Here is an 18,722-nt window from a genome sequence, read left to right on the forward strand (position 1 = left end):
TAGCCTTCTAGAAAACTATTCAGTACTGGACGCTCACAATACTCGACTTTCAGTCTTGTCACTTAGTATTGACTACCATCTAGCGGTGGACAAACACAATAGCATGAATCATCGCCACACTGGTTCACGCAAATTGTGGAAAAATAGCTCACGAAGAACATTTATACTCAAGTCCAAACACTTGAGGCTAAGTTACATTTCAATAAACCTTTAATCAATAGGCCTTTATACTTAACTATTGCTTAACTATGGTCTCATTCTTTAAGCATTTTGAGTTTTAGCATTTCTGACCATTGTCTAGGTTAAAGCCATTAAATGTTAGCAGATTTGTCCTTAGAAATAACAGTGAATAACAGTATGTAAATATTTAAACACAAAACCGAGTATTCCTTTATTGCAATTCCAGGAAAAAAAAAAGTCAAACCCTGAACAAGACAGCATCCAATACACTATTTAATCCCATTTCAAAGACACCACCAATCGCACATTTCAGAATACCACAGCGAAACAGGAAAGCCTCCATGATACCCAACTGCCCCTATCGCCCCGGCTAGAGATATTACAAGTGAAATCACCACTGATTTTAACAGGAAATAAAAGGGTTAAAAACAAAATCACACTCTGACAGACTTTTTCACACATTTAATTATTTCGAGCCTTTGTAAATGTAGATTTCTGAATTTAAATCCATTAATCTGTTGCTTTCATCCAGGCAACATCACATGAATCCTCAAACCAAAGCTGCCACTATGGCAAACAGTGAAAGTTCATCTCTAAGGATAGAAACACTATGAAAACATGACTTATTTTCCACCTTGACAGTTTACTGGAAAATCTCCTTCAAAAAGACAAAGTCTCAAACATAGGGGCAACAAACATCCCGCTAAAATGTGCTGTACACTCTGGCGAACACCTTCGTCTAAACATCATCTCACATTAGCTCTGGAACTGGTGTTGGAAGATGTTATCTGCTTTACATTGACAGACATTATTGATATTAAATAACTTACAATATTGAAATACATACAAAAAAGGTGGACAGTCAAAAAACTAAACGTCCCAAGGAAAAGACAGTTCATAAGGATATAACAGAACATGCAATCCTTCAACCTTACAAAAGCTTTATGAAAAGAAAATAAATGCGTTTGCTCTGTAGTCCGATGATAAGAGATATGTCTCAGATTAGTTAAAGTTTCCATGCTCTCTGAAAACAAAATATGCAGCAACTCAAATTTAGAAAGATAGGGCAATGCTAACAAATACACTGAATACTGGTGTGAATATTTAATATAGCATATTGGCATGGGCAAACCCGCACACAAGCATTGTGAGGGAAAGTAAATTGGATATTTTGAAAAATATAACAAGTATAAAAATATATATTGTATACCTCCAACTATTTGGTCATTTTCAGAAATTCTGTACAAGCAATTTATATCATTTTAAAAACATGGAGTTGAATAATGCTGTTTAATTTAAAAGGAGAAAGATTAAATACATCCTTTAAATGAAGATTCCTTTGAGAGACTGATCTGGATTGCTTTTAAAAAGTCTAAAATAACTATAAATCTGATTGCTAAAAAGATTTTTTTTTTACTCACATGCACACCATTAAAAGTAAAGCTGAACACAAAGCTTAACACAAGACTAAGGAAAAATCCTACATTACAAACAGAAACAGTGGCACATAGTCAAAACATGGACACAAACAATCGCAGGTATTTATTCTTGTGACCATGCAGAACATCAGAAACCAGGATCTAGACTGAACGTCCATCTTTCTTTGTCTTTTTGAGTCTGAAGGGAGGAGTTCAGCAGACGCAGAGGGTTGCTTTGCGGTGCTGTAGTATAGGGACGCTGGGGGTCCGTTTGGGAGTCCTGCCGGTGTTGCGTTTGAGTACGGAGCGTTCACCAGTCCTCCGCCGGGAGCCGCTCGGAGTGAGGGGGCTCCGTCTGGGCCTCTTCCCCACCGGACTGGACACATCCGGTGAGGACAGGGGCATCTCTGGGGTCCGGTTGCCCTCGCTGGGGCACAGAGTCAAGGCCGCTTTGTCTGTGAGCTCAGTATAAGGGAGGTTTTCCTCCAACGGTGGTTCTGCGCTCAGACTCACTCCTGACAGACCGTTCCTCCTCTCCAGCGCTGGCAAAGACTCACTGCTGGCTGAGGGCAGGTCTGGATCCGGGGTCTGTTAAGAGTCAAAGATATGGTCATTTTGGTGTCCATTTCTGATTCTAGAATTAACATTTTATTACATATAAATTAAGTGTTGGGAAGGCTATTTTAAAATTGTAGCTTTCCAAGGTAGCAGTAAAAGTAACTGACAGAATAAATCCATTTGTGGGGACACAAATATTTGTATTTTAATATAGTTGAAAATAGATTAAAAAAAAAAAAAAAAACAGAGTAAAAACATAGCATTTATCTGGCATAACAAAGTTACTTATGTATCTAAATCAGCAGCATAGTAATTTATGTCAGTATTATACATTTGAATATTTAGTTACAAAAAAAGACAAGAAAATGCATTAAATTACTCAAATTAATGTCATATCATAAAAATATTACTAATTACTAATACAGTAAAATATTAATACAATTTAAAAATAACCGTTTAAAATTTTACTTCAGTCTTCAGTGTCACATGATCTTTCTGAAATCGCTCTAAAAACATTTCTTATTATCCTCATCATTTTGTGGAAACTTAGAGGACTTTTCAGGATTTTTGTTGATTCTTTAAGTAATGGAAAGTTCAAAAAGCATATATTTAAATAAAAATGGAAAATAAATACTTTTTTCTAACAATATAAAAACATTTACTGTGATCTTTAAACTATTTAATGCATCCTAAATAAAAGTATTTAAAAACAAACCAAGTGCACAATCTATAGCTCCCTATATCAGAGATTTTTTTTCTTTATATATTTAATATTTAATTATGCATGATTTTTTGTCCTGTGTTTACATGAGCTCTGACATAACAATCAAGGTTTACCTTTAAAAAAAAACACTAATAATTTAACACCATTAAATGTAATATTTAGCCGTTCTCAGTACTATATCAGAGATATTTTTATATTTGATATTTAATTATGCATGTTTATTTGCCATGTGTTTACATTTAGATGAATTCTGCCATAACACTCAAGGCTAACCTTTAAAAACACTAATTTAACACTGTTAAGAGTAATATTCAGCAATTCTCAAAATTAATATATAATTTCCATATTGTACATTACCAGTCAAAAGATTTTGAACAGTAAGATTTTTAATGTAACTCCTGCTCACCAAGCCTGCATTTATTTGATCCAAAGTACAGCTAAAACAGTACAATTTTGAAATTATATATATATATATATATATATACATACACATATATATTAAATTTTTCTATTTGAATATTTTAAAATGTAAGTTATTCCTATGATTTCAAAGCTGAATTTTAGCATCATTACTCCAGTCACATGATTCTTCAGAAATCATTCTAATATTCTGATTTGCTGCTTTTGCTAAATTATTACTATTATTATTACTACTGTAATAGTAGATTTTTTCAGGTTTCTTTGATGAATAGACAGTTCAGAAGAGCAGCATTTATCTGAAATATAAATCTTTTGTAACATTATAAATGTCTTCATCATCACATTTAAAGCATCCATCCTAAATTAAAGTATTATTTTTTTTTATAATTTTGTAATAATTTTTTTTAAACAAAAAATTATATTGACTCCAAGCTTTTGAATGGTATAGTGTAAAAAAGCTTTTCATTTCAGATAAATTCTGATCTTTGGGTCTTTCTATTCATCAAAGAATCCTGAAACAAAATGTACTCAACTGTTTTAAATATTGATAATAATAAGAACAATAACAAATGTTTCCTGAATAGCATATTAGAATGATTTCTGAAGGATCATGTGACACTGAAGACTGAAGTAATGATGCTGAACATTTTAGCTTTGATCACAGGAATAAATTACATTTTAAAACATATTCAAATAGAAAGAAGTTATTTTAAACAGTAAAAAAAAATGTCACAATATTACTGCTTTTGCTGTATTTTGTATCAAATAAATGCAGGCTTGGAGAGCAGAAGAGACTGTTCAAAAACTTCTGACTGGTAGTGCATCATAATGTGATTCCAAAATGCATGCGTAGCATTTGAAACTATTAATTTTTAGGTTTTTAGAAATAAAGTAAAAGCTAAAATAAATAAATAAATAAGTGAGGAAGTACCAGGAATGGAAATGATTGAAGCTGCAAACAAATGCCAACAACTCTAAAAGACAAAATACAAATAAAACAAGTCTAAAGTCTGGTCTTCATCACTACTTTACAACAGGGGAAACTCATCGTGACTGCTCTTTTGCATTCTCTTGCCCTGTTCTGTATTTTTCATTTCCCCTCTATCAAAATCATAACAGCACCAGAAGAGCAAACAGGAAAAACGATCAAAGCGACCTCCCTAAACCTCAAATCCACTCCACTTAAAAGGATTAAAAACACAAACATCTGTCCACTCTCCAGCTCTCCAAGCCAAAGCAAAACAGCCAAGAGCAGCTGGAGGAGCCGTGCTTCAAACACGCTGGGGCCAAACAAACACGGAGACATGGCTTCCATCGGAACTGCTGTGACAATGGAGGCCTCAATCGGAAAAGGGGGAGATGAAGAGAGAGAGAGAGAGAGAGAGAGAGAGAGAGAGAGAGAGAGAGAGAGAGAGAGAGAGAGTGACGGAGTGAGAGGATAAAGAGAATAGCAGGCAGGACTGATGAGCAGCATGTCAGAGTCTCTTTTGGTGGGCACAGAGCCAAAGTGTGGCTAACATGAGCAGGAACTCTGTAAAAAGTCTTATCTGAAAGCTGATTAGTTGTGAGCCTGGACAGTGTACAGAAATCTCTTGAAGTTCAAGCGTATCATGAACTTCTGTTTTGTCTGCATCTCGTTGCTGGGTAGTGTTGTCAAAAGTAACGGTACTTTAGTACCACGTCGATATTAAAAAATTTTGCAGTATTGGTAATACTGAGTAATAACTCTCTTCAGTACCCACACATCTACGCTCTGAAGAGTGTCAAAGGTTTCTATTTACAACATATTTTAATTTGTAATTAACAATCACAGGAATTCAAGTTAGTCAGACTTCAAAGTTCTGCATGCTTGTGATTCCTGTCCTTTTATACAAGTTCCTTCTGGTCCTTGACTGGCTGAGAGGAGTGTGATATTCTAGTGATATCGTAACTCCAACCGTTTAAACGTTTGTATTACTCCGCCTGCAGTGTATCTCACAGCAAGCATCATGATGCCCAAGTCCACTATAATTTTATAATAATACTGTTTTTGTGTCACAAATGTAATTTTAAGAGCTTTTTGAGCGAGAATATACTTTTCTAGACTTCAAACCAATATGTGGCTTGTTAAAAAAATTGCTTTGAATTTTTTAGAGACGGTGGCTCCAACGTGTCAACGGCTATTAAGCACTCATGAACCCGCAGAGAGCAGCCTTACCTTACCCTGTAATTTTCTCCTTTTATATTGAAAGAGACTAAAACAGGGTTGTTAACAAGGAAGTTATTTTTACTTTCAACAACAAATTGTAAGATGCAACCAACAAATGCACTGAGAAGCAGTCATCGGAAATCATCTTTAAAGGGGTCTTTAGATGCAAAATTCACTTTTGCATGTTGTTCAAACATCAATGTGTGTTGGCAGTGTACACAACCTGATAACCTGATAAAAATCCACCCTGTGTTTTTTTTAAATCCCTATAAATCATAACCCCTTTCTCAGATATTTGGCTGTGTGACATCACACAGGCCCAGACCCCTCCCACGATTGTTGACTGACACTGCCGTTTTAGCGTAGAGGTGTTCTGATGTTGGATGTAATAATGAACACAGCAGTCGTCATTTACTCCCGACATCTGAGCTGCTGAAGATGCAGAGGTTTAAGGTCAATTTTTTTCGTATTCATAATCCTAAAAAATTGTCACGCACAGAAACCTTGCACATCGAGTCCGATACGTAATAATTCAACCGTTGCAAACATTTTTGCAAAACAATACAAAATGGAATCTTCAGCGAGGATGATTGTTGTCCATTCTCTTCTTAAAAAGAGAAAAAGAAAGGACATATTGTGTCCATCCAATTACAAGATATAGACAGAAATGAGAGAATACTTCTCATGCACACCTCCTTACTAACGAGCTGCGAAATTATCCTGGGTGATTTAAAAGTTTACTTTCAGTAAATTTTGATGCTTTTGCTAGCTTTACTGGAGCCACATATTATAAATTTCTGTGAACTCAGTGTACAAGGACCTTTACAATGCATTGTGCTGCGAGACAAAGTGGATGAACCTGTCAGACGCAATTCTGGATTTTGGCGTTCGCTTGTACGGTGGCTCTGAACTGTCAAAACACCTCTCAAAATGCTTGCTACAGATGTGAAAAACGCAAAAAAAAATCTATCCGAATTTTTTATAACGGACGAAAATTTCAGAGGCAGTGTGCAAACATGATGTCGTATTTATTTTAAGCCCCCCACCCCCACCCTTCATTTGGACAACTTTTAAAGGTGATTTTCTCAAGATTTTTTGCACCCCAGATTTTCCAGATTATCAAAGGGTTGTATGTTGGCCAAATATTGTCCTATCATCAGGGCCAGATTAACACTTTGTTGTACCCTGGGCAACAATATTCAAGGGCCCCATCATCACGACCCCAGGATCACCATAATATGGTCATATATAGAATATATTACTATAATATACAGTAAATATACTCAATACTTCAAATCCTAACTGTCATCATATTTTGATTTACAAATATTTAAATGCTCATAGAACTACAAATGCACTACTATGTCCCCTATCAAAGACATTCACTCACATATGATGCTATGAAAACAAAACACATCAGCATCTGTACAGTATAATCTGGTAAAATTGACCCACTACATTGAGAGGGAGGGAAGTATCCTCCATTTTCACAAAAAATGAATAGATAAGCAACCACTTTCAAACCATTTGCCAGTAGCCAACGTTACTTTTTTTCCCGGTACTTTAGCCTACTTTGTGTAAAAACGAAAACATTTATTTCAGTGAAAAATAAGTCCAAAACTCTCTATTTTAACATTTTGAACAATCTTTTGCTTTTTTTTTTTTTTTTTGAAATTTTTATGTGTTTTAATTTTTCTGATAATCAAATGAAAGCATAAACATTTATTTATTTTTAATCAAATGAAAAATAAACCCTTTTAATTTTTGGCAAACAAACAGAGGTTTACTGTTAAAATCAATACATGGAAGAAAAATTATATTCAGTTTAAAACGTTTAAATAATAATTGTAGTATTTTTTTCTACAATTAAGTGGTTAATCTTGTTGTAATATTTATTTTTTATCATATATATTGTTTTATGTAAATTATTTAAATAGGAATATATAAACACCTACATTATACTGTACAAAAGGAATACAAGACTAATATTGTTGTTACATGTTGAACCGTACTTTTATTTTGACAGGTTGCCGTGAAGTTTCTGTGTGTACAGTATGATATGATGCTAGTTTTCTTAAATGAAACGGTAAAAGTGACATTCACAGCAGTTTTGGAGATTGAGTTTATATGTTCATGTGAGATGAAAATGCAAAAAATTACCGTGAGCATCACGCGTGCTTCAGTACGTGCGTAGTAAAAAAAACGCGTCTCCACCATTCATATTAAAACGGTCTTTTTGCATTTAAGTTTTCACAGACACTAGTTCATATCGCGATTTGAATTAAGTGACAGACCAACTTTTGATTTATTAATCCAAAAATCGACGAATTCCGTAGTATTCCGCGCTATAGTAAATTCCGTTTTTATGAATGGAGCGCGCGATCCCGTCCGTGTTTTCGCAGAGGAGACATTGTAAACGCGCAACTATGTAGAGACAGAAATGACATGCCTTCGTGTAAATAAGATAAATAACATAAGGCAATTTATTTTGCTCGTGCCCTTGCTGTCCTGGGCCCTTTAGATGTCGTGGGCCCCTGGGCAATTGCCCAGTTGCCCGTATGGTTAATCCGGGCTTGCCTATCATAACAAACCATACATCAATGGGAGCTTTATTCTGTTTATGAGCTTATACTGTAATATCAATTAAAAAAAAATTTGACCTTCACAAATATGTCTTTGCTGAATATATGTAATAGCTTTAATTAGCACAAAAACACTCTTTGTTCTATTATTTGTGATGTTTATTATTTGTAACTTTTCACTTAAAGCTATGTTTTTTTAACTGAACAAATGTTTAAACTTTTTAATGCACTGTATTAGCATTAATAGTTAATCCAATTTATATATTTGTAACACTTCAGAATATTCACTATTCTCATTTTTTACTATTAAGTTTTCCCTGAATAAACTCCTGATTAAAGTAGCTGTTAATTTTAGGTATGGGGTGGGATAGAGGTACCTACAATATGGTCATGCGGAATAAGGAATTAATATGTAATGTATAAGTAATAATACATATGCTAGTAATATGCATGCTAATGAGCAACTAGTTAACAGAGAAAATTGGTACTTAAAATAAATTGTTACCATTTATTTAAAAAAAAAAAAAAAAAAAGAAATTCAAACAGCTAATTAAAATAGTACTAATAGAAAGTGAGAGTATTACAAGTGAGTTTTTGCTTTATTAAAATTAGTACAGAGAACCATGAAATTTTACTAGTATAAGTATTGACTACTGAAATTTTGGTATTGTGACAATGCTTCTCCAAGTGTAGAATCTCTTCCTGATTTTACCTTGATGAGTGGCGTTATGGAGCGGGACCCTATTGCGGGGTCACAGTGCGGGCCCTCTGCCAGGCTAAGTATGACCTCGTCTCTGTGCATAGGTAGGTGGGGTTTGCCAGGCTCAGGAAGGGCAATAACTATAACACTGGTGTTGTCTGCACGGAGCATCCGCTGGCGCCATCGCATCAATGCATGACACCCCAACCGACGTGCAACTGACATTCCGAAAGGTGCCTGTGGGACGTAAAACACACTTTTAGAAATGAACATAAATAGCAGTTATAATGGTTAGGGACAAAGTAGTTCGTACCACAGCTTCATCATGGCTCTGGCAGACAGTCACCGCCTCCTGTGGTGGAACCATGTTCCAAAGGCCATCACTGCCAACGATGATATAACGATGCCGTCTGGGGTCAAGGGTCACCACACTGGTGTCAGGCTCAGGAGACACTACAAACTCTCCACTGTAGAAGTCATAACTCCACAGATCACCTGGAGGAGACATTATATTTAATATTGTTTATTTACCTTAACCTTTATGTCTTTTATTCCCATATGAACATTGATCAATGCACATAATAAAAACAAATACAGTAAACACAGGCTTAAATGAGTAGCTCACTTTCAGAACAAATTTACAGATAATGTACTTACCCCCTTGTCATTCAAGACGTTCTAGTCTTTCTTTCTTCAGTAATAAAGAAATTATGTTTTTTGAGGAAAACGTTTCAGGATTTCTCTCCATATAATGGACTTCTATGGTGCCCCCGAGTTTAAACTTCCAAAATGCAGTTTAAATGTATCTTCAAAGGGCTCTAAATGATCCCAGCCGAGAAAGAAGGGTCTTATCTAGCGAAACGATCAATTATTATCTAAAAAACATTTACAATTTATATACTTTTTAATCTCTACATACAGTGCACACAGATTTAACCAAGATGAGCATTTGAGGTTAAAAAGTATATAAATTGTTTTTTTTTTTTTTTTAGAAAATAACTTTTTAGATTGTTTTGCTAGATAAGACCATTTTTTCCTCTGCTGTTATGGTTTAGAGCCCTTTGAAGCTGCATTTTGGAAGTTCAAACTCAGAGGCACCATAGAAGTCCATTATATGGAGAGAAATCCTGAAATGTTTTCCTCAAAAAAACATAATTTCCTTACGACTGAAGAAAGAAAGACATGAACAACTTGGATGACAAGGGGGTGAGTACATTATCTGTAAATTTTTTGTTCTGAAAGTGAACTACTCTTTTAAACATGCTTGCTTGGCATAAAAGAACCTATGAGGTTTACTGAGGTTTATTTAACTGAATTTGATTGTAATGGATTTGAAAGAGAACACAGTTTGCATAATCCTACTGAACACTATTTAAAGCAATGGCTTTGACTATTAATGAGAATTGAAGTTGGTAAAAAACACATATTCCTCAATATTTAATATATCGGAGTGACGGTGTAATTAACTGTTTACCCAGAGCTCTGGCAACAGCGAGGAAGGGGATCTGATCGATCGGGGTGCTCCTCCTGACCGGGCCGTTGTGAGTTAGCCTAGGCCGCTTCCACACCACACGGTTCACACCAGACTTCTTCACCACACTACACTCACACAAACAGAGAGAACTTAAAGGTGAGCTTCTGAAATATAATTTTGGTGGTTAGTTGATGTGTTTAAGACTGCATGTTATCAATAAAATTGTCAGCAAGCATCAAGAACCCACCTGCCACCCAGTCCCTCAATTCTCTGCTTCTCTTTCGGGAGTTCGGGCTTGTGGTCTTGTGTGACCTCCACAGCTTTGATGACTTTATCAGCGGGATCTTCCCGTACTCCCAACACGACAGACGAGTCCCCGACATGAGCCACAAACATGCGGTCCCCTCTAATGACCACCACACTGGCTGTAGTGCCCGAAGTACTGGGGAGGCCAGTTAAAGTCTTTGGCCATTCAGCTGAAGAGAAATACACATTGTTAACCATGACTGCAGCAAGACAATACAAAATAAAATGGAAGCCTGTTTCCACCAGATGAGTAAAAAAAGTTATTTAAGTCATAAAAATGATTAAGTTTCTTGTAATAAGTACGTAACGTCTCGTAATAATGAGATATGTTCTTTATCCTATCACTTCAATAAAAACAACAGCTTTGCAGACTGTGCCACGTTTTCTGTGTGTATTTATACGGCTTTGACCAGCAGATGTCACTAGCATGCCATCACAAGTTTCTAATTATTATGAGATGTGAGATTAGTCATTATTTTGAGAAAAAAAATCTCATTTTAATGATAAACTTAAAAATAACGACTTAACATTTCATTTAAGTGAGAAACAAAGTCGTTATTTTGAGAAAGTTTGTCATTCTTATGAGATACTAAGTTATTATTATGAGAACATTTTTCATAATTAGATGATACTATGAAGAAGACTCTCATAAAGTCATTATTATGGAACAATTTCATTATTATGAGATGTTAAGTGATTATGAGAAAGATTCCAATTATTATATGATACTAAGTTTGATCATTTTAAAGTGAAAATGACAAAGTTTCTCATAATGAGATGTCAAAACAATGAGATATATTTTTCTAAATATCATTAATTTAATTATTAGTTAATTATGACAAAGTTTCTGAATCTGATTATGATATACAAAGGACATGATTATGGTACAGTTTCTCTATGTAATGGGGTGCTACTAAGTCATATTTATGAGAAAGTTTCTTATAATTAGGATTTACAGAATTATATTTTTTACTCAATTTCAGTTTCTGTGATATAATGCATTTTCTTATTAGGTAGAGTAAGATGAGTAAAATCAGATTAGACTAAGGGTAAGATGAGCCATTTTATACTTATGTGGTCCTCAAGATAAGGGAACATTAGACAGAAGAACAATGAAAGTATGTCTCTCATTATTTGAAATTATCAGAATGTATCTAAGACAAAAAAAAGTGTTCCTGTTGCTCAATTTACCGCAGGTTTAGGGGTAAGTTGACTCGAGTCAGTGGGCAAGATGCACCATCTGGGTGATAACTGACCATCTGAATTGGATTCAAACCCATGTGAAATTTGAAAGATAATTTGCCTCTGTTAAAAACTAACTAAACTAAAAAATTAACTTAATAATCAAATTTTATTTTACAAAGTCATATTTTTTTTCCTTAAAGCTAACTTAAAACATATCCATTCAATTTAAGTTTTTCAGTCTTTAATTGTCTGCATTTCTGAAACAATATGTTGAATATGAAAGTTTTAACCCTCCAAAAACAGACTAAAATTAAAATCTGAATTAGAATGAAGAAATAAATGTCACTGAAACAAATAAACATTTTAGTCAAAAGATTATTGGCATGGTAGCTTTTCTGCAATGTTAAACAGGCCAGTAGGTGGAATGATATATTTGATTATAACGTTATGAAAAGCATCTTCTGGTTCTCAGAGACGGTGCACTGGTCAAATAAACTACAAATAATATGTATATATGATAAACTAAACCAGTTGTGTAATATCACATTAAAATACCAGTTTATACTCACTTTGCCCTATAGCTGGCATTTTGGGGAAAAAATAGCTAGTTTACTAATTCAGGCTTATATTAAGCTAAATTATTTGCATAATTTTATATATGTTGCTAAATCACCTACATGCATCATAAATATTTTTAGACCCGATTTAACTGCAATTACATCTGTTATGCTAGAATTTTGCTTTAACAACCCAAAAACTGTTTTAAAGTAAATGGGTGCCTTCCACTCCTCCCATGTGTTTCTATTCTTCACAGTCTGTTAGAAATGACGGGTGATTCCAAAATATATGCTCACATGACAGTAAAGTGTACAGTTGCCAAGATACAGGGGGTAGGCCAACTTACCCACTGACTCAACTTGCCCCACTCTTTCCCTACCTCTAAAAGTGTGTAAAGGTTTGCAATAGTTTTATACAGACCTGCTGGCTGTCCGTCTAAGTAAATACACACACAGTGCACTTAGGCTTGTCAAAGATTCTGCGCATGCGCAGTGCGACCCCTCCATTCGATTTTTTTCGTCTTTTCTGCAGTAAGTAGATACCGTGGCGCCCAATTTCAAAAAGTACATTAGCCCGACAGCTAATTTACACAACCGCAGCCCCAGTGTTTATGTTTATCTATCGTAACATACGAACAGGTCTAACACGCATGCGATTTCAGTCGTTATAAATTGCCTTGAGATCTTAAATTACACTGTCGATCATCATAACCATATACTCCGAGCTACTCACAACGTAACGTTAGTTAGACATTTAAACAACCACTAATGTAAGAAAACGTCACACCATTCACGTGAGTAAATAGTCTTGACTTGACTTACGAAGCTTTTTCCACATTGCATGGTGGCATGCGATGAAACCCTTGCGAATTGCGGCACAAACTTTACGGTAATCCTTCGACCAAAAGCCCCGTTGCTTCTTGAGAAAATCCCAGAGATTATCTCGAGCGAACAGCGCAGCTTCTCGCCCTCCGTGGCCGTCGAACACGGCGAAGAACGCGACCGATCTCCTGCTGTCCGCTGGCGCCGGTTGACTCCCAGGCTCCTCTATATCGTCTATCTCATCGGGCGACAGTGTGTTTATCCACGTTACCGTGACGGGCAAAGGCTTGTTTGTGCAGTCCGGTGGGTCGCTTTCTGAGACAGGCTCTTGGTCCGGCTTTGGATCGGTGTGTCCCGCCGCTCGCAGCTCAGCGTCGCTGGGTTCCAGCTCCACGATCACCTCCGTTAAATCCTCCATGTATTTCCTTCCTCCTTGTTCGGAGAAGACGCTCACTCGCAGCGATAGGTCGGGATTCATGGCCAGTCGGACAGCCCTTGCTGAGAGATCAACCTAAAGACAGCAAAAGCGTAGTTAAAAGATTTTAGTTAACGTCAAAAACATTTATTAATCTGAGCTCGTCTTTTGTTTATTTTCTAAGCTGCCAGTCCTTCCTTCCTTCGCAGACACATAGTAATGCAGGCAGAACGGTCATTAGCGCCATCTGTTGGGCAGGAGGATTTTGTACAATGGAGTTGTGGTTTGTACACTGCGTACTACCTACTACTCCTAAAAATAGTCGCTAGACATTTACCGTTCAAACATTTCAAACGGTAATATGCAACAGTTTTGTCACACAACGTTGTTCAAGGGGGTCAGTAATTGTCTGGTTAGCATCACCCAATGAATCAAGCCATTCAGAAATACAGCTGAAGTCAAAAGTTTACATACACCTTGCAAAATCTGCTAAATGTTAATTATTTTACCAAAATAAGAGGGATCATACCAAATTCATTCAATTTTTTTAGTACTGACCTGAATAATTTCACATAAAAGACGTTTACATAGTCCACAGGAGAAATTAATAGTTGAATTTACAGTGATAGTTCATGAGTCCCTTGTTTGTCCTCAACAGTTAAACTGCACGCTGTTCTTCAGAAAATCCTTCAGGTCCCACAAATTCTTTGGTTTTTCAGCATTTTTGTGTATTTGAACCCTTTCCAGCAATGACTGTATGATTTTTGAGATCCATCTTTTCACACTGAGGACAACTGAGGGACTCATATGCAACTATTACAGAAGGTTCAAATGCTCACTTATGCTTCAGAAGGAAAAATGATGCATTAACTTTTTGAATTTGAAGATCAGGGTAAATGTACCTTTTTGTCTTCTGGAAAACATGTAAGTACCTTCTGTATCTTCTGAAAGGCAGTGGCCTACTAAATGAAAAAAATATGATATTTAGGCAAAATAAGAAAAATGTTTACATCCTCATTCTGATCAAAAGTTTACACCCATGGCTGTTCTAAAGCATCAGTGAGTGTTTGAACCTTCTGTAATAGTTGCATATGAGTGTCTCAGTTGTCCTCAGTGTGAAAAGATGGATCTTAAAATCATACAGTCATTGTTGGGAAGGGTTCAAATACACAAAAATCCTGAAAACCGAAAAAATCTAAATCACTAAACTAAACAAAACAAAAAAACAGCTGTGGATCATTCAGGTAACAACAAAGTATTAAGAATCAAGCATATACCCTTTAAAAGGGTAATTATAAATTCAACTATTATTTTCTCTTATGGACTATATGTAAACTTCTTTTATGTGAAATATCTTTTTTTTAGGTCAGTAATAAATAAAAAATATCATGCATTTTGTATGAACACTCTTATTTTGGTAAAATATTTAACATTTTGCAGATTCTGCAAGGTGTACGTAAACCTTTGACTTCAACTGTATGTGTATACTAAGTAAACATTTCAAGCATATTACAACTTTAATTATATTATAGTAATTTTTTTCCAGTGCACAATCCTTTTTTAGAGGCTCTTAAAAGTGTGAAATGCTCAATAACAAGTAAAATTCTAATATGAGTTTCAACCATGCCACACCGCCTATTTATTTCTGAAGACAACAATTATCGGGTTACATCGACATTATAATATAAACAACAGTTGTAAAACTAATTATTTTAGGGAGTAAACAGATTCCCAGGCAATTAGGCATAATTGTTCAAAATTGCTGATACTGCAGTGTTACACAGAGCTATTGAAATTCTATGTGATATACCAGTACTATAATGGTATCAGATAGTAAATACTGTACTATGGTTCTGATTCATACTACCATACTCATTTGACAAAAATAGCAATTTAATGAATATTTACGGAAATGTTTGCCTAAGCACTTTTTGTAGCTTAAGTGTATTGGTCTCTTGCACCACTTCACTTTGCCCACAGTCATTTCCACACATGATAGAGTTATGATGAACATAAATTGCTATGAAGAAAACTATACAGTCATGTATTCTTAAGAGGAACTCTTTCAATGAAAAACATATTTACATTTAAGAAGAGACAGCTAATTGTGTGCATATTTAAACAATCTGACTGTATTAGCCAAAAGCAACGGTCTGAAGTTAGAAGCATCTTAAAGATGGATTTATTACAAACATGCAGCTTTTGCTTTACAAGATGTTACCTGATGGACTGGAGTCGTATGAATTACTTGTGGATCATTGTGATGGTATTATCAGCTTTTTAGACTCTCATTCTGATGGCACCTATTCACTGCAGAGGATGCATTGTCGAGCAAGTGATGTAATGCTAAATTTCTACAAATCCAAATAAAAAACAAACTCACGTACATTTTGGATGGCCCAATGGCGAGTACATTTTAAGCAAATTTTCTTTTGGAGTGTACTGTTTCTTTAATACTACGTCAAATCAAACTCTTACTTGTTGTTTTATATTTTAAATGATATATTCCTAATGATAATGTTGAGATCATGTCCATTGTTTTTCATACTTTTTGTTTTCCCACAGCCTGGAACAGTGGTTTGGTCACGCTGCTGAGGTTGATCCACATTTTTCCACCAACTGCAACAGAAGACAGCTACAAAAGTGTGCCTCTAATGCATTGGAGAGACTTGTGGCACTTTGCTTGGTAATATGAAACAGCTGACTGTTTTTTTTTTTCATCCTTAGTGTGAAAAAACATAGCATCTCCAATTCTCATCTACTAATTTTCATTATATGACTGTTTAAGCCTTCAAATTAAATGAGAGACCAAAATTTGTAAGGGTTAAACTAGTCTTTATGATGCTACATTTGTCATCTTGCTGCAGAATTGATGAACATCTGGAAGAGATTTTCAGCTGTCTCTTGAACATTATCAGTCATTCAGCATTCCGGATGGGGGTGGATCACACAAAGATCATTCCTCTAGCAAGGAACAGTGAACTAAAATGTTCTGGAAAGTAATTGTGTGCCTTTCTGTGATGATACCATGAGGCATCACTCAATTACCGATCTCAGGGTTCTGGAGGGGATGTAGACTAGTAAGAGCAAAACCAGGAATATGCTCTTGTCAGTGCTTGTATACTAATATCTCATATGATGTTTTTACCCTTGCATAATTCCATTGTACATTTTCCTTATTAACAACATACGGTATGTCACAAAAGTGAGTACACTCCTCACATTTAAGCAACCATTTTTGTATTTCTTCTCAAGGGACAATACTATAGAAATGAAACTTGCGTATATTTTAGAGTAGTCAATGTGCAGCTTGTTTAGCAGTATAGATTTACTGTCCTCTGAAAAATACTCACCATACAGCCATTATTGTCAAAATAGCTGGCAACAAAAGTGAGTACACCCTAAGGGAACTTGTCCAAAGTGTCAAAATATTGTGTTAGCACCATTGTTATCTGGCACTGGGCATGGAATTGACCAGAGCTGCACAGGTTGTTGCTGGGATCCTCTTCCACTCTCTATAATCTCAAGCTGCTGGATGTTAGACACATGGTGCGTCTCCACCTTCCGCTTGAGGATGCCCCACAGGTGCTTAATAGGGTTCAGTTCTGGAGACATACTTGGCCACCCCTTCACCTTCACTTTCAGCTTCCTCAGCAAGGCAGTTGTCATCTTGGTGGTGTGTTTGGGCCCATTATCATGTTGGAAAACTGCCGTTCAGCCTAGTTTCTGGAGGGAATGCATCAAGTTCTGCTTCAGAATATACAGTACATAATGGAATCCATGTTTCCCTCGACGAACTGCAGCTCCCAAGTACCAGCAGCACTCATGCAGCCCCAGACCATTATACTACCACCACGCTTGACTGTAGACAAGACACAATTTTATTGATATTCCTCACCTGGGCATCGCCACACATGCTGGACACCATCTGAGCCAAACAAGTTTATCTTATAGTCTCATCAGACCACAGGACAAGATTCCAGTAATTCATGCTCTTGGACAGGTCTTCAGCGAACCGTTTGCAGGCTTTCTTGTGAGCCAGCTTCAGATGAGGCTTCCTTCTGGGATAACGCCTATGCAAAACGACTTGTTGCAGTGTGCAGCGTATGGTCCCTCTACTTTTGCCACCTTTAAAAGCAATGCTGGCAGCACTCATGCATCTGTTTTTTGAAGCCAGGTTCTGCACCTGACACACAGAATGAGTGCAATTTTAACTGCTCTAAAACAAGATACACAAGTTTGTATGGTCCTGTCAAGCAGACAAAAACATAAACATGATGAATAGGACATGTGGCTTTGCATGGTTAAACGACATACTTCTGTTATCACTTATAGTGTACTCACTTTTGTTGCCAGCTATTTTGACAATAATGGCTGTATGTTGAGTAATTTTTAGAGGATAGCAAATCTACACTGATATACAAGCTGCACATTTTAAAATATATTTAATTTAATTTCTATAGTATTGTCCCTTAAGAAGATATAGTAAAATGGTTGCTAAAATGCGAGGGCTGGTACTGTATGTTGTAAAGTCCCTTGCAAAGAAAATAATTTATACCATTTAACTTGTTCTCTCTTATATCAATAGCGATAATGGTGATTAAGATTAAGATATTAAGTCTCAGTGCAGACAAACATTTACTCCACCCAATGCGTAAAGCTTGACTTTACTAAATATAGAATTGGCCATCAATAGACAGTTGGTGGTAGCGAACAGGGTGTTCTTGTTAAAAACATTCAAACTCTCAGGTCCTAAAGACGGGCGTTCACTGTGCAAATTTGGGCAACTGGGAAGTTGTGACCCATTGCACACGTTACAAGTTAGTTAACTCATAAGTTAACGAAAAAATTGACGAGGTGAACAGCAAAAAACAGAATGCTCATTTCTTTTAACACAAATAAAGAGTGTATCTGTGTGTGTGTGTGTGTGTGTGTGTGTGTGTGTGTGTGTGTGTGTGTGTGTGTGTGTGTGTGTGTGTGTGTGTGTGTGTGTGTGTGTGTGTGCCTGGTATTCATCACGTTGTGGGGACCAAATGTCCCCACAAGGATAGGAATACCAGTAGATTTTGACCTTGTGGGGACATTTCTCAGGTCCCCATGAGGAAACAGGCTTATAAATCATGCACAATGAGTTTTTTTGATGAAGTAAAAGTGTGCACAATCTCCTGTGAGGGCTAGGTTTAGGTGTAGGGT

At 36.0% G+C, this 18,722-nt stretch overlaps 1 protein-coding gene across 1 annotated transcript; it reads right to left on the reverse strand.

Moving 5' to 3' along the window:
* Positions 1–360: 360 nt before the first annotated feature.
* ppm1db (protein phosphatase, Mg2+/Mn2+ dependent, 1Db) lies at positions 361–13,725 on the reverse strand. Its single transcript, XM_073840717.1, has 6 exons — positions 13,115–13,725; positions 10,492–10,720; positions 10,245–10,369; positions 9,084–9,265; positions 8,783–9,007; positions 361–2,186 (listed from the first exon to the last, which is right to left on the reverse strand). Exons 1-6 carry the CDS (start codon positions 13,590–13,592, stop codon positions 1,812–1,814), a joined length of 1,614 nt encoding a protein of 537 aa, XP_073696818.1. The 5' UTR covers positions 13,593–13,725; the 3' UTR covers positions 361–1,811.
* Between the last annotated feature and the right edge of the window lie 4,997 nt (positions 13,726–18,722).

Source organism: Garra rufa, chromosome 5, assembly GCF_049309525.1.
Source record: "Garra rufa chromosome 5, GarRuf1.0, whole genome shotgun sequence".
Lineage (NCBI taxonomy): Eukaryota > Metazoa > Chordata > Actinopteri > Cypriniformes > Cyprinidae > Garra > Garra rufa.

Bases quoted from the DNA above. Each gene is read 5' to 3' on its own strand.
- ppm1db (XM_073840717.1), bottom strand. From the start codon at position 13,592: ATGAATCCCGACCTATCGCTGCGAGTGAGCGTCTTCTCCGAACAAGGA. The intron at 9,008-9,083 runs GTACGAACTACT...TACGTCCCACAG, and splicing joins AGAGCCATGATGAAGCTGTG to GCACCTTTCGGAATGTCAGT. The intron at 2,187-8,782 runs GTAAAATCAGGA...GACTCTTAACAG, and splicing joins CCATAACGCCACTCATCAAG to ACCCCGGATCCAGACCTGCC.